Source organism: Phascolarctos cinereus, unplaced genomic scaffold (assembly GCF_003287225.1).
Source record: "Phascolarctos cinereus isolate Bilbo 61053 unplaced genomic scaffold, phaCin_HiC Scaffold_3;HRSCAF=262, whole genome shotgun sequence".
Classification (NCBI taxonomy): Eukaryota; Metazoa; Chordata; class Mammalia; order Diprotodontia; family Phascolarctidae; genus Phascolarctos; species Phascolarctos cinereus.
In genome coordinates this window covers 186703629-186716943 of record NW_027555736.1, presented here as the reverse complement: position 1 = coordinate 186716943, position 13315 = coordinate 186703629, and the positions used below count along the sequence as shown (strand labels likewise).

Below are 13315 nucleotides of genomic sequence, written 5' to 3'. Positions count from 1 at the left end.
AATACTGCGAACCTGGCAAAGTTTATCTTTAACATAACCTACTCACTTTTCTCAGTTTCTCCCTCATTGGAGTCCAGTCTTCAAGCAAAGGTTTTTATGACCACTTGTCCAGTAGGGTTGCTGGGTAGCACAGTGAATAGACTGTTTGTTGGACCTGGAGTCAGAAAGACCCGAGTACAAACCTGGCCTCCAATACTTAATAGCTGTATGACCCTGTTCGAGTCACTTCAATGCTCTCAGCCTCAGTTTCGTCATCTGCAAAATGGGGATAATAGTTACCTATCAAATAGCACAGGGCTGTTGCGAGGCTCAAATGAAATCACATATGTAAAGTGCTTTGCACACCTCAAAGTGCTATATAAGTGTTAGCTGCTGTTATTATCGTTGTTGTTTTAATGGGAGGGATTCTTTTTCAGATACAAGTTGGATTAGATGGCCACCTGGGTCCCTTCCACCTCTGAAATTCTGTGATTCTATGATAGAGTAACTCAACCCAAGCTTGGGTAGGCAGAGGGACTTTATTATTATCATTCATTTTATAGGAGGGATTCTTTTTCAAGTATGAAGTGGTCTAGATGGCCACCTAGGTACTCCAAAATTCTGTGATTCTGTGATAGAGTGGCTCAGTTAAGGGGAGAGACATATGCCCCACCTGACGAATGGGTCAGCTCCACGGGGCTCTCTCCATCACCCTGCCATCCCCCTCCTCGGGTTCTGGCTTTGGTCCTTTGCTAGGTCACAATCTCCTGCCAACCTCCCACAGGCCTGACCTGATCAGGTACAGCTCCCTGCGGCCAGAGCACCCCCTGCACAACCTGGAGAATGCTTTTGAAGTGGCTCACAGAGATCTGGGCATCTCCAGGCTGCTTGACCCCGTGGACGTCGCTGTCCCACAGCCTGAGGAGCGCTCCATCATGACCTATATCTCTTTCTACTATCACTACTTCTCCCACCTACACCAGGGACAGACGGTCCAGAAGAGATTGGCCAAGGTCGGTGTGGAAGGGTGGGAAGACGGGTATAAGAAATGGGGGGGGGGTGCTCAGCTGTGCCTTACCCCCCTTCACACTTCCACCTCAGCCCTGAGGTCACTAATTCCTTAAGAGGATTGCCCAACAAGACTCTGGCAGGAAGTAAAAGGGAGAGTCAGCAAGGGCAAAGCGCTTGCTTTGGGGAGAGGGGGAAGCGGGAAAGCCCATCCCCGAGCACAAGCCATGAATCTTTTCGGTGCCATGAGCTGCTGGGGACGGTGGCAGAGCCTGGGGCATGGGGCCGCTATCGTCAGGGTGGGTGTGCCTCGGGGACATTCAAGTCAGTGGCCTTGAGATGCCGGAGGAGGGGAAGGGGCAGAACAGGGCATAAGAGGGCCAGAGAGTCTGGACGGGCCGTGGAAGGATCAGGGATCCCAACCTCCACAGCTGAAGGGCCAAACCTGTTCCCCTCCCTTCCCAGCTGCCCTCTCCGTGCCTGGGTGAGGGTAGCAGGAGGCGACCTTGCAGGACGATCGGGCCTCTGGTCTGTGGGGCAGGCAACCTTTTAAAAATGTTTCCATTGCAAGAGTAGGAGAAAGCCACTCTGTGGTCATTGGGGGGTACTCAGGTGGACCTCACCGCGGGAGCTGAGCCATCCTGAAGAGGATAGCTCTCCCCAGCTCTCAGCCCACCCCATTAATTCCTGACTTTCTCCTTCCCTCTGTCCCAGATCCTGCAGCAGCTGCAAGAGACAGCCAAGTTGCAGGCTCAGTATGAGCAGCTAGTGTCCGACCTGCTGGGCTGGATCACCGAGCGGGCGGCCCAGCTGGAGGAGCGACGTTTCCCAGACACCCTCCCAGCCATGCGTCAGCTGCTGGCCGCCTTTGCCGCCTTCCGCAAGGAGGAGAAGCCCCCTCGGCTAGAGCAGCGAGGGGCGGCCGAAGCGCTGCTGTTCCGCCTGAGCACTGCCCTCCGCGCCCAGAACCGCCGGCCTTTCCTGCCCCGCGAGGGCCTGGGGCCGGGGGAGCTGGGCAGGCGCTGGGAAGGGCTGGAGAGGGCCGAGGCCTGTCGGGAGCAAGCGCTGCAGCAGCAGCTGCTGAGGCTGGAGAGGCTGGAGACGCTGGCCCGACGCTTCCAGCGCAAGGCGGCCCTCCGGGAGAGCTTCCTGGTGGACGTGGAGCAGGTGCTGAGCCGGCTGGGCACCCCCGTGCCCAGCTCTGCCCTGCTGAGCGCCGCCGTCCAGAAGCTGGGGTCGCTGGAGGCAGATGTGCTGCCCCAGGAGGGCCGCTTCCAGGCCTTGGCTGAGATAGCCTCCTTCCTGGAGCAGGAGCGTTACCATGGCTGGGCGGAGGTGGCCCGAAGGTGAGGGTCCTTTCCCAACAGCAGCTGCCCCTTCCCCTGGCCCCCTTCACCCTGATTCCATCCCAAGCTGCCCGACCTCCCCAGTCCTCAGGGCCCCCTCTGCACCCCCCCACAGGACCACAGGGGAAGCCTCCCCAAACACCAGTCATTTCCAGCAGTAAAACTCCCTTGAGAATATCTCTCTCAGGGATGCCTGAAGTGCGGACTCACTCAGCACCTGTCTAATCTAAAACACACCATAAGGGAATCCTCACCATCCGATACCAAGACTCTTTCACTATTAACAATTCATTCCTTTGACATTAGCGCCTACCCTCTAGGTCAACTCTCTTTAAAGTAAAATACCTCCTAAAGGGGGTAATCCATTAAGCTTCTTATACCTTCATGTGAATGATTTTATTAGAAGAGAGCCTGCCAATATGAGGGCCTAAGGCTCTTGTTTTAGAAGAGTTTTTAACTTTTTTACGTCATATTCCCCTTGAGTAGTCTGGGTGAAGCTTATGGACCCTTCTCAATAACAGCTAGCTAATAACAGTAGCTAACATTTATAGAGTGCTTACTGTATGCCAGGCACTACAAAGAGCACTTTACAATTATTGTTCATTTGATCCTCACAACTACCCTGGGAGGTAGGTACTATTATTATCTCTATTTTACAGGTAAGGAAACTGAGGCAAACAGAGGTTAAGTGACCTGCTCAGGGTCACACAGCTAGTAAGTGTCTGAGGTCAGATTTGAACTCATATCTTCCTGACTCCAGGTCCAGCACTCTATCCACAAAATAAAATATATAGAAATACAGAGGAAACCAATTATATTAAAAATACAGTTATCAAGATATTTTTAAAAATCAAGTTCACAGAGCTCAAGTTATGAACCCCCCCACCTTAGAGGAAGGGCATATTTGGTGAGAAGGCCCAGAAATGAGGGCCTAGGACACAGGGTAAATTGTATGCATGGTGGCTAGGACCACTCTGCCTCTGGATGAGATTCCTCAGCACACACTAGCTGGCAAATAAGAACCCTAAGGCAGGTGTAGACCAGTAGGACCTCTCTATCTGCATTGTCTAATCCATCCCTGATCTTATCTCTGCTGTAGTGAATGAATGAATAAGCCAATGAAAGAAAGGAAAAAAGTATTTGTTAAATAAAGGCTTACTATATGCTAAGCCATAGGGGAATTTAAAAAAATAAAAAGGTAGTGCAGTGGATAGAGCTCTGGGCCTTGGAGTCAGGGGAACCTGAGGTCAAATCCAGCCTCAGACACTTGACGCTTACTAGCTGTGTGACCCTGGGCAAGTCACTTAACCCTGATTGCCTCACTAAAAAAGCAAAAAAAAAAAAAAGAGCAGAAATGGGCCCTGTCCTCATTTCTAATAAGGAGAACATAACACATATAGGCATATAGGTGATTAGTGGCAGGGAAGGGCGTTTTTGGTTTGGAAAGTTATAGGTTTGGTGATAAGGCAGCAAAGTAGTACGTCCTTTCCAAGAATGGTGGCAGTACAAGTTTGCTTATGGTTCCAGAATTGGAAGGGGGTGGGATGGAGTAGGGGATTCACCCTTAGGTGAAGCAGGCCAGGTGAGACCCTTATCAGACAGCTGGGACCCAGGAGAGGCGTTCTAGAGCTGATAGAATGAAGACATCCAGGACATGATGCAAGACGGCAGGTGAGAAAATGACCTAGGTAGAAATAAGAAAGGTTTGGTCTGGGGGACTGGGGTAGGGGGAATGACCTGATGTTGGCATCCCAGTTTTGCTACTGCTGTGTGACCTCAGCCAAATTATTTAACATCTCTGGGCCTTTGTCTCTAAGGACTCATCTGATTCTAATCCTCGATTTACAGAGGAGGACTTGATGTAGCCATTGCAAGGGGCACAAAATCAGGGGTGAAGCTCCTCTGACTTTGGGGTGGCCATTCCCAGAGTCCTTAAAGCTACCAGCAGACTACACCAGGCCCTCTCCACTCCTGTATGTAGCTTCGGGCCCAGATGGCTTCGTCTGCCCCCATCCCTCCTCCTGTATCCTCCCCAGGCAGAAGGAGATCTCTCAGCGCTGGGAGCGGCTCCTCGGAGGGCTTCATGAAAGGAGGGAACATCTGGCAAGCTGTCGGGTGGCATTGGGGCTGCTTCAAGAAGTTGACGCTGCTGATGAAGAGCTGAAGGAACTACAGGTCGTATCCAAGGACTGTAGCCCACTGGGTCCGTGGTATTTGGGCAGCTAGGTGGTGCTGGGCCTAGAGTCAGGAAGACTTGAATTCAAATCTGGCCTCAGACACTTACTAGTTCTGTGACCCTGGGCAAGTCACTTATCCCCATTTGCCTCAGTTTCCTCATCTGTAAAATGAGCTAGAGGACTTCAGGATCTTTGCCAAGAAAACCCCAAAAGGGGTTACAAAGAGTCACACTTGACTGAAAACAAATAAACAACAAAATCTAGGGCACTGAATTAAGGGGCAGGAAGACTCGAGTTCAAAACCTGTCTCAAGACACCAGCTATGAAACTCTAGAAAGTCATTTAACCCTGCTGTGCCTCGGTTTCCTCATCTTTAAAATGGGAATAACAACAGGACCTACCTTATAGGTTTGCTGTAAGGATCAAATGAGATAATACACATAAAGTGCTTTACAAACCTTAACATAATATACAGGGTGTTCCAAAGGTCTTAGTACACTTTTAAGCTAATAAAGCTTAAAATACCAAACCCCAATAAATCCACAACAGTATTAATGTCATACCTAAACTAAAAATATAAAAGATACTAATATAGCACTTTTAGCTAATAAAGCTTAAAAAACAGCATTAAGACTTTTGAAATACCTTGAATAAGTATTAGCTATTGTTATTATTATTAATTATTATTACTCCAGGATATCACCCCACATATGGTGCTGTCTACAGCATTGGCCCCAGGGACACTCACTGGTCCTCACTTCAGTATGGGTGCATCACCTACCCAAGGCACTGAACCCTGGGGGCAGCAGTGGGGACTGGGAGCCGCGTGATGGGCACTGCACTGACCGTGGTTCTCTGGCCCCAGGTGCTGGCAAGTTCTTCCATCTGTGGGCAGCATCTGGCAGAGGTGGTAGAGCTTCTGCAGAGACACGAGCTGCTGGAGGCCCGAGTCTCCTCCCACAGTGCTCCTGTGAGCCACCTTATCCAAAGGACCACAGAGCTGAGCGCCGTTACAGGCACCCATCTGGACGGGCTGCAGATCCGAGCCTGGGGCTTGTCACAGGTCTACCAGAGCTTGATGGTACTCGTCAGAGCCCGGTGAGAACCCGTTCTCCACCCCTTCCCCTGCTGAGACCTGTTAAGGCCAAGGTCCCCCCGCTGCATCCAGGGCCATCTCCATGTCTGGCCACCGGATCCAGATGGCTCTGGAGGTGAAGGCGAGGCTGGTGACTTTGCACAGCCCTCCCTCACTCAAATCCAATTCGACTGCACATCAAGCATCGCCTCCCTGATGTCATGGTCAACAACCCCACCCTGTCACATTCTTGACCAGTTTCTGAACTCCTTATTTCTCATCTAAAGTTGTCCTGGGACTCTGAGGACCACGCCACCCTACTCGAACCAACGTCCATGCCCTAAGCATCTCTCCCTCGACTCTCTCTGCTCCCCTGGTACTTCCCTCCCCTTCTCCAAGGGCTTCAACAAGAGAAAGCGACCTTTCTGAGGATGGGTGGGACTGCTCCCGTCCACATAGGGGGCTCCATTCTCTCTATTGCCAGCTAGGCGGCTAGCGCTCTAGACCTCGAGGCGGGAAGACCTGAGTTCAAATTTTGCCTCAGGTATTTACTAGCTGTGTAACCATGGCCACGCCCTTTAACCTTTCTCTGTCTCAAGTGACTCATCTGTAAAATGAGATAATCATAGGCCATACTTCAAATTATACATAAAGTGTTTTACAAACCTTGGAATGTTATTATATAAATGTTAGCTATCATTATTATGGTTATTGTTATTATTACGACTGCTGCCTCCTAAGCCCCCTGGACTGGTCTTTCTCCCAGGCGGGCTCTGCTGGAGCAGGCTCTACAGCAGGCTGAGTTCCTGAACAGCTGTGAGGAAGAGGAATCCTGGCTCCGAGAGAGGTTACAGCTAACTCAGGCGGCTTCCTTGGGCTGGGACCTGGGCCACATCACAGCAACTCTGTGGAAATACAAGGTGCTTGCAGTAGCCTCTACCCATGGTCCCCTGCACTTCCTTAATCTCTCCTCTTTCCTCCCCTCTCTTCTTCTCCCACTGTGGACCCTGCCCCTCCTTTCACCTTCTTTTTCTTCCTGCCTCCTTCCCTTCCCAGCACAGTAATCCCTTGTCCCTCATGCCTCTGCCCCTGAAAGGCACGGTGATATAGGGGATAGACTACTAGACCAGGAATCAAGAAGACCTGAGTTCAAAGTCCACCTGAGATACTTACTAGCTGTGTGACCCTGGGCAAGTCACCTAACTAACCTCTTTGTACCTCAGTTTCCTTATCTGTAAAATGGTGGTAATAATAAATAGCAGGTATGAGGATCAAATGGGACAAAGAGAATGTAACCCAGGTCCCAAGGCTCATTGGTACGGAACTCTACCCTTATTGATGGAGATGAAAGCCCTGCCCTGTGTGAGGGGCAGGGCAGAGCTGGTGAGAGGAGAGAGCCTCAGTTCTTGGCCGGTCCTCTTTGGGACTCCTTAAGCTTCAGGATTCTCCAACTGTTGAGTCACTGTGGCCACTTCTGGCTTCCAGCTGCCAGAGAGAAGATGGAAGAGGCCAACCCCACTTCAGGGTGCTGAAGGAAGAGATTCTGGGAGGAAGCCAACGGGAGAAGAGCGGGCAGCCTCCATCATGTCCCTGTTCCCAGCTTGTTACCCACTACATTATGCAAGGAGTTTCTCTCCTTAGGCTGAGCTGTTGTTACCTTGATCCCTGTAGGAAAGCTCCTTTGCTCCATATCATCTGGTATATATTCTCCTATGTTTTTCAGTCATTTCAGTCACTTCAGACTCTCCCTGACCCCATTTAGGGTTTTCTTTGCAAAGATACTGAAATGGTTTGCCATTTTCTTCTCTGGCTCATTTTTATAGAAGAGGAAACTGGGGCAAACAGGATTAAGTGACTTGCCCAGGGTCACACAGCTAGTCAGTGTCTGAAGGCAGATTTGAACTCAGGTCTTCCTGACTCCAGACCCTGTGCTCTATCCACTGTGCCCCCTAGCTGCCCCTATGCCTTCTCTGATTACTAGTTTGCTACAATTTGGATAAATGCTATTTTCTTTGCTATTCCCTGTATTCATTATTTGATGGGAAAGGAGTCAAACCCTGAATATAGAGCTTGGGGTCCTCCTTCCCCCCAATAACGACAGAGTGATCAGAAGTTAGATGAAACCTGATCATATTATCCCTAAACTAACAGTATTTAAGGGAACAGATAGATATAATTCTAGCCCTGGAGCCCCTCTCTCTGAGGAGAGCAGAATGGGGGCTTTCCACTCCCCCTGTGGCAGGAAGAAGAGTGGGGGGAGAAGAGGCTGGAGATATCTATTCTGCCTCCCTTCAAGCCATATGACAGTCTTCCCTATACACATTACAAACCTTAGATTGTTATGTGGATATGAATTGTTATTAGTACTAGTTATTATTAAAATAACAATAATGATAGCCAGCACTTTAAAGTTTGCAAAGTATTTTACATTATCTCATTTGCTCCTCACACCAACCTTGATGTTGGAGCTATCATCACTCCCATTTTACAGATGAGTGGTTAAGTGCTAGATCTTCCAAACATCGTTAGGATCATGGTTAGCAGCAGTACTTTCCCCCTCTTCCACCAGGCCCTCATCTCTTCTCCTTCCTCCCTCCCCCATGACATCATCTGACTTTTCACTTCTGGGTTGTCTCCTCTGCTTGGTCAGGCCCTGGAGACTGAAGTCAGCTCCCACCAAGCGGTGTGCATGGAAATCACCAGGAAGGCTAAGGAGCTGAGCCCCCAGGGCCACCCAGGCCAGCCAGACCCACGGGATCGGGCAGAGGCCATCCATGGTCAATGGCGGCATCTCCGAGACAAGATGGCAAAGCTCCTGGCCCGTCTGCAGGCCGCTCTGCTCATCAAGCAGGTACAAGGCTTTGGAGAAAGGATGGGAAGGAAGGGTGGGAGCCATGCATCTCTCTTTCCCAATTGCTATCCTTGAATCCAAGCTGTCACTAAGAACTCTTGTGCCAGAGGAAATTGTATTGGGCTACGCTGAATAGAGAATAGTCAACCTTAGGTGCAGTCCAGGAGATGGAGCAACCATCCAATAGTGTGGCCAACAGTGCCAGACCTCCCAGTTCCAGGGAGGGAGCACAGAGGTGAGAGAAGGAAGACCTTAGGAAAAAGGTTGCTATGGCAGAACAACCCTGGGGCTGGCATCCTCCTGCAAGGCAAAAGTAGGTGGGCCCCTGGGAAAGAACCATTCCACCATAAGGAAGCACCTCTTCCACCTTGGTGGCCCTGGAGAAAATGTCTTCCTCCACGTTTCGGGTTCCCCCCACCCTAGTATTTTGCAGATGTGGGCGAGGTAGAATCGTGGCTGCAGGAGCAGCAGTCCCTGTTGGCCAGTGAGGACTGCGGGAAGGACGGGGCTGGCGTGGCGGTCCTGCTCCAGCGTCACCAGCGACTGGAGAGAGAAGTGTGGGCCTGTGGGCTGGAGGTGAGACGGCTGGAGGAGAAAGCGCAGACTGCGGCCACCCAGGCCCCACTCATGGTAATCAACCTGGCCCTGGTGAGAGGGGGGAAACAGGATGAGCCGAGGATCAGACCAAAGACTGGACTCCCACTCCCCAGCCCCAGGGAGGACTGGGAAGTGATCCCAGAGCGATGGAGCCGCCTAATGGAATGGAGTGAACTGATTTGAATTTAGAGATTGTCGCTGTTCAGTCATGTCAGTCGTGTCCGACTCTTCCTGACCCCATTTGGGGGTTCCTTGGCAGAGATACGGGAGTGGTTTGCCATTTCCTTCTCTAGCTCATTTTATAGATGAGGCACTGAGGCGAACAGGGTTAAGTGACTTGCCAAGGGTCACACCACTTAGTAAGTGTCTGAGGCCAGATTTGAACTCAGGTCTTCCTAACTCTAGGCCCAGCACTCTATCCACTGTGCCACTTGGCTGTCTCAAGTTAGAGGACCTAGGATCTGCTATTGATTACCTTTGTGAGACTGGGAAAATCACCTCCCCTCTCTGAGCCTCAGTTTCCTTATCTGCAAAATGGTTGGGTTGGACTAGATCATCTCTAAAGTCACTTCTAGTTCTAAATCAATAATCCTTTAGTTCCAGAAACAATTGAAACATGATTCTTTTATTAATCTTCTTCTGACTCAAGGAAGACTCAAGTTCACATTCCACCACAGACACTTATTAGCTGTGTGACCCTGGGCAACTCACCTAACCTCCATCTTCCTTAGTTTCTTAGTTTCACCTCTAAAATGAAGGTAATGAAAACTTCATCTTTCTTACAAATGAAAGCATGCAAACCTTAAAGGCCTATGTGCATGTGAGTTATTAATGGTTATTAATTATTTTCTCATACCTTATAGAGCATTGAATTTGGACTCAAGAAACCTAGGGCTTCCATCCAGCCTTCTCATTAGTAAAATGAGGGCCTTGGACTCAATGACTCCAGCGTCCCTACAAGCTCTAACACGCTGCTCCTATGACCTTCGAACTCACTATTCTTGAAGGTCCACCTTGTTTCCCCTTTGAGGCCTAGACTGAGTCTTCTCCTTTGGGTCAGCAGTTCTCCAAGTGTCATACAGGTTCCTGAGATCCTTTCAGGTGATCCCCCAGGTCAAAGCTATTTTCATAATATTACTAAGATGCTTTGGTCAATCAATAAACATTCATAAAGCACTTATGATGTACCAAACACTGTAGTAAGCACCAGACGAACAAAAGGAGGCAAAAGACAGTCCCTGCCCTCGGAGGAGATCAGATCTCGAAGAAGCTCTTGGGGTGGGCCCTCAGTAATTTTTTTAAGAGTATAAAGGGGTTCTGAGATCAAAAAGTTTGAGAACCACTGCTATCGATTGCTAGGTCTCTGGGAAATAAGGATATTTTGGGGGCAGCTAGGTGGCACAGTGCATAGAGCACCGGCCCTGAGGTCAGGAAAACCTGAGTTTAAATCCGGCCTCAGACCAAACACTTAACACTTAACTAGCTGTGTGACCCTAGGCAAGTCACTTAACCCGAATTACCTAAAAAAATACACACACACACACACACACACACACATATATGTAAAGAAATAAGGATATTTTGGGGGGTCACAAAGGCCACCTTATCTGAATCTTCATGACTATGGACACTCAGGAGCCTCAGTTTCCCAGAATTAAGCTTCCCATCACCAGCACATGCTGGAATACCTGCAGCTCTCTTCCCTTGCTTTCCCTTTTGTCTTGTCTTTGCTTTTAAGATTTTTTTTTTCAGTTGAAACCGGTTCATGTTATTTTCTTTAAGCCCCTTTCTCTGAAACTATAGTTTTGCTCAAAAGCCCCCTTGGGTCTTTACAAACTCTCCTCATACTGTATTATGCCACAGTGGCCCATCTGAGCCTCTTTCAGTGATCACCACAGAAGACCATGACAATGATCACAACCACAACTACTACTATCACCACCACTACTACCACCACCACTACTACTGCCACCACTACTACTACTATTACTACTACTACTACCACCATTACTGCCACCACAACCACCACCACCACCATCACTACTACTACTACTACTACTACTACTACTACTACTACTACAAATAATAATAATGATAACAGTTGACGTTTATATCGTATGAGAGGCAGCATGGTAGAATGAATAGAGAGTTCACCTTGGAGTCAGGAAGACCTGGGTTCAAGTTCTGCCTCTGACACATCCTGACTGTGACTCTAAGCACGTCACTTAACTTCTTAGTGCTCCAGGTAAGTCTCTAAGACAACAGGTTGCAAAGCAGGTGCTGATCTGCATTGGAGGATGTAATTTCCTCACTGAGAGCTCCCTATGCTAAAAAAAAAAAAAACTCTCGCAAATATTGATGTAACATTTTAAGGTTTGCTAAACACTTTATCTCACTTGATCCTCATGACAACCATATGAGGTAGGTGCTACTATTACTCCCATTTTTTTGTTATTACCATTCAGTCATTTTTTTTTAGTCACGTCCAACTCTTTGTGACCCTGTTTGGGGTTTTCTTGGCAAAGATACTGGAGTGGTTTGCCATTTTCTTCTCCAGCTCATTTTACAGATGAGGAAACTGAGGCAAACAGGATTAAGTGACTTGCCTAGGGTCACACAGCTAGAAAGTGTCTGAGGCTGGATTTTGGACTCAGAAAGATGTCTTCCTGACTCAGGCTTGGCACTCTGTGCACGAATGGCACCATGTGCATGGCTTACTTCCCACAAAAAGTTTGTAAGTTCCTTCTGGGTCAGCACTATACTTTATACTGAAAGCCACAACTAGGAATTCCTATACCCAGAGCAAATTTTATTGGGGATAGGAGAAAGACTGACCTCAGTGACAGGCAGCACAGAGGATAGTCTGACCACCGCCCATTCCCTGAGAATTTGGTCCATGACTTCTCATAGATAGCCCTAAGAGACAGGTGGGAAATCAACAGGATCTTACTGGTCTGTTGTCCAGGACCAATGGACCTGCTGGTCCAGGTGCGTTGAGGGTCAGTAGAGAATTTCCAAGCCAGGCAGGAGGAGAAAGCCTAAGCCCCTCCCCATCAGATACCAGTGCCTGGGACCAAAGCCCAATTCTCTCCACTCTGCTTAAGTACTTAATTTATTATCCCCAAAGTGTTCGATGTTTTGCTAGGCACAGAGTAGACACATATAACAGGATCAAAGATTTAGAGCTAAAAACCACCGTTGAGGTTATTTTGTCTAAGCTCCTTTATCTTACAGATGAGGAAACTGAGGCTTAGACAAGTTAACACAGCTCATGTCAGAGGTAGGATTTGAACCTTTGTGACTCCCAGTCCAAGGTTCTATCCACTAGGCCAACTAGCTGCTCTGAGTTTTTTTTTAGGGGGGGCTTTGCCCAATTACTTATAGTCCGTAGCCCCTCACCTCATCCACTTCAGAGCCTCACTTTGTTCAGAATTTCTGTACAACCAATCTTCTGGGTAAGGGATGGAGAGAGAGAGAGAGAGAGAGAGAGAGGAGAGAGAGAGAGAGAGAGAGAGAGAGAGAGAGAGAGAGAGAGAGAGAGAGAGAATATGAATGGGAGGGGAGGGAGGAGAGGAGAAGGGAGGGGAGACTTCTCCACGGCTTTCAGCCCAGGAGGAGTGACAAGAAGCCTATCTGGAGCTCTGATCGGAGCTATCCCCTCCTCCAGGTGGAGAACCAGGAAGACTGGAGTCAGATGGATGGTGATGGAGCTAGGAGGTCCCAGGGCTGGCTACAGAACTCAGCAGCCTCAGCAGTGGCTAGCCATCAGCTCTGGGTCAGGATGCGTTTCACATACAGAGGTACCCAGGGTTGAAGAATGGGGCTCTGAGGGGTACCATGGGCTCCTTCCCCATCTGGTTGGCAAAGTGTGGGTAGAAAAACAGCCTTCCCTTTAACCCCTCTGCCTGACCTTGCCTAAGGCTCACATGTCTCTGCTGCCCCTGGAGCTTGGGGGACAGTGTGTGTGTGTGGGGTACCATTAGACACTTTGGAGACTGGAAAAGTATGATGTCTCCAATGGCCCCAAAGAAGCCCATAACCCATCTCTCACACCATCTAAGGGCAAAAACCTGACTGGGGTGTTTCCCCAGTCCTTAGAAATGCTCATCCCGGGACAGCTAGGTGGCACAGTGGATAGAGCACTGGCCCTGAAGTCAGGAGGACCTGAGTTCAAATTTGGCCTCAATACTTGACACTTAGTAGCTGTATGACCTTGGGCAAGTCACTTATCCCTTATTGCCTCACGCCCCACTCCCCCACCAAAAAAAAAGAAATGCTCATC

At 49.2% G+C, this 13315-nt stretch overlaps 1 protein-coding gene across 1 annotated transcript in view; it reads left to right on the top strand.

Annotated features, from left to right (window-relative positions):
• The first annotated feature begins 659 nt into the window (after window positions 1-659).
• The window catches only part of SPTBN5 (spectrin beta, non-erythrocytic 5), a 93930-nt gene continuing 81274 nt past the window's right edge, over window positions 660-13315 (top strand). Inside the window, 9 exon segments of the mRNA XM_078151642.1 lie at window positions 660-992; window positions 1702-2333; window positions 4370-4508; window positions 5376-5608; window positions 6352-6505; window positions 8236-8436; window positions 8860-9202; window positions 11999-12021; window positions 12701-12833. Coding sequence (XP_078007768.1) covers window positions 660-992; window positions 1702-2333; window positions 4370-4508; window positions 5376-5608; window positions 6352-6505; window positions 8236-8436; window positions 8860-9202; window positions 11999-12021; window positions 12701-12833 — 2191 coding nt within the window.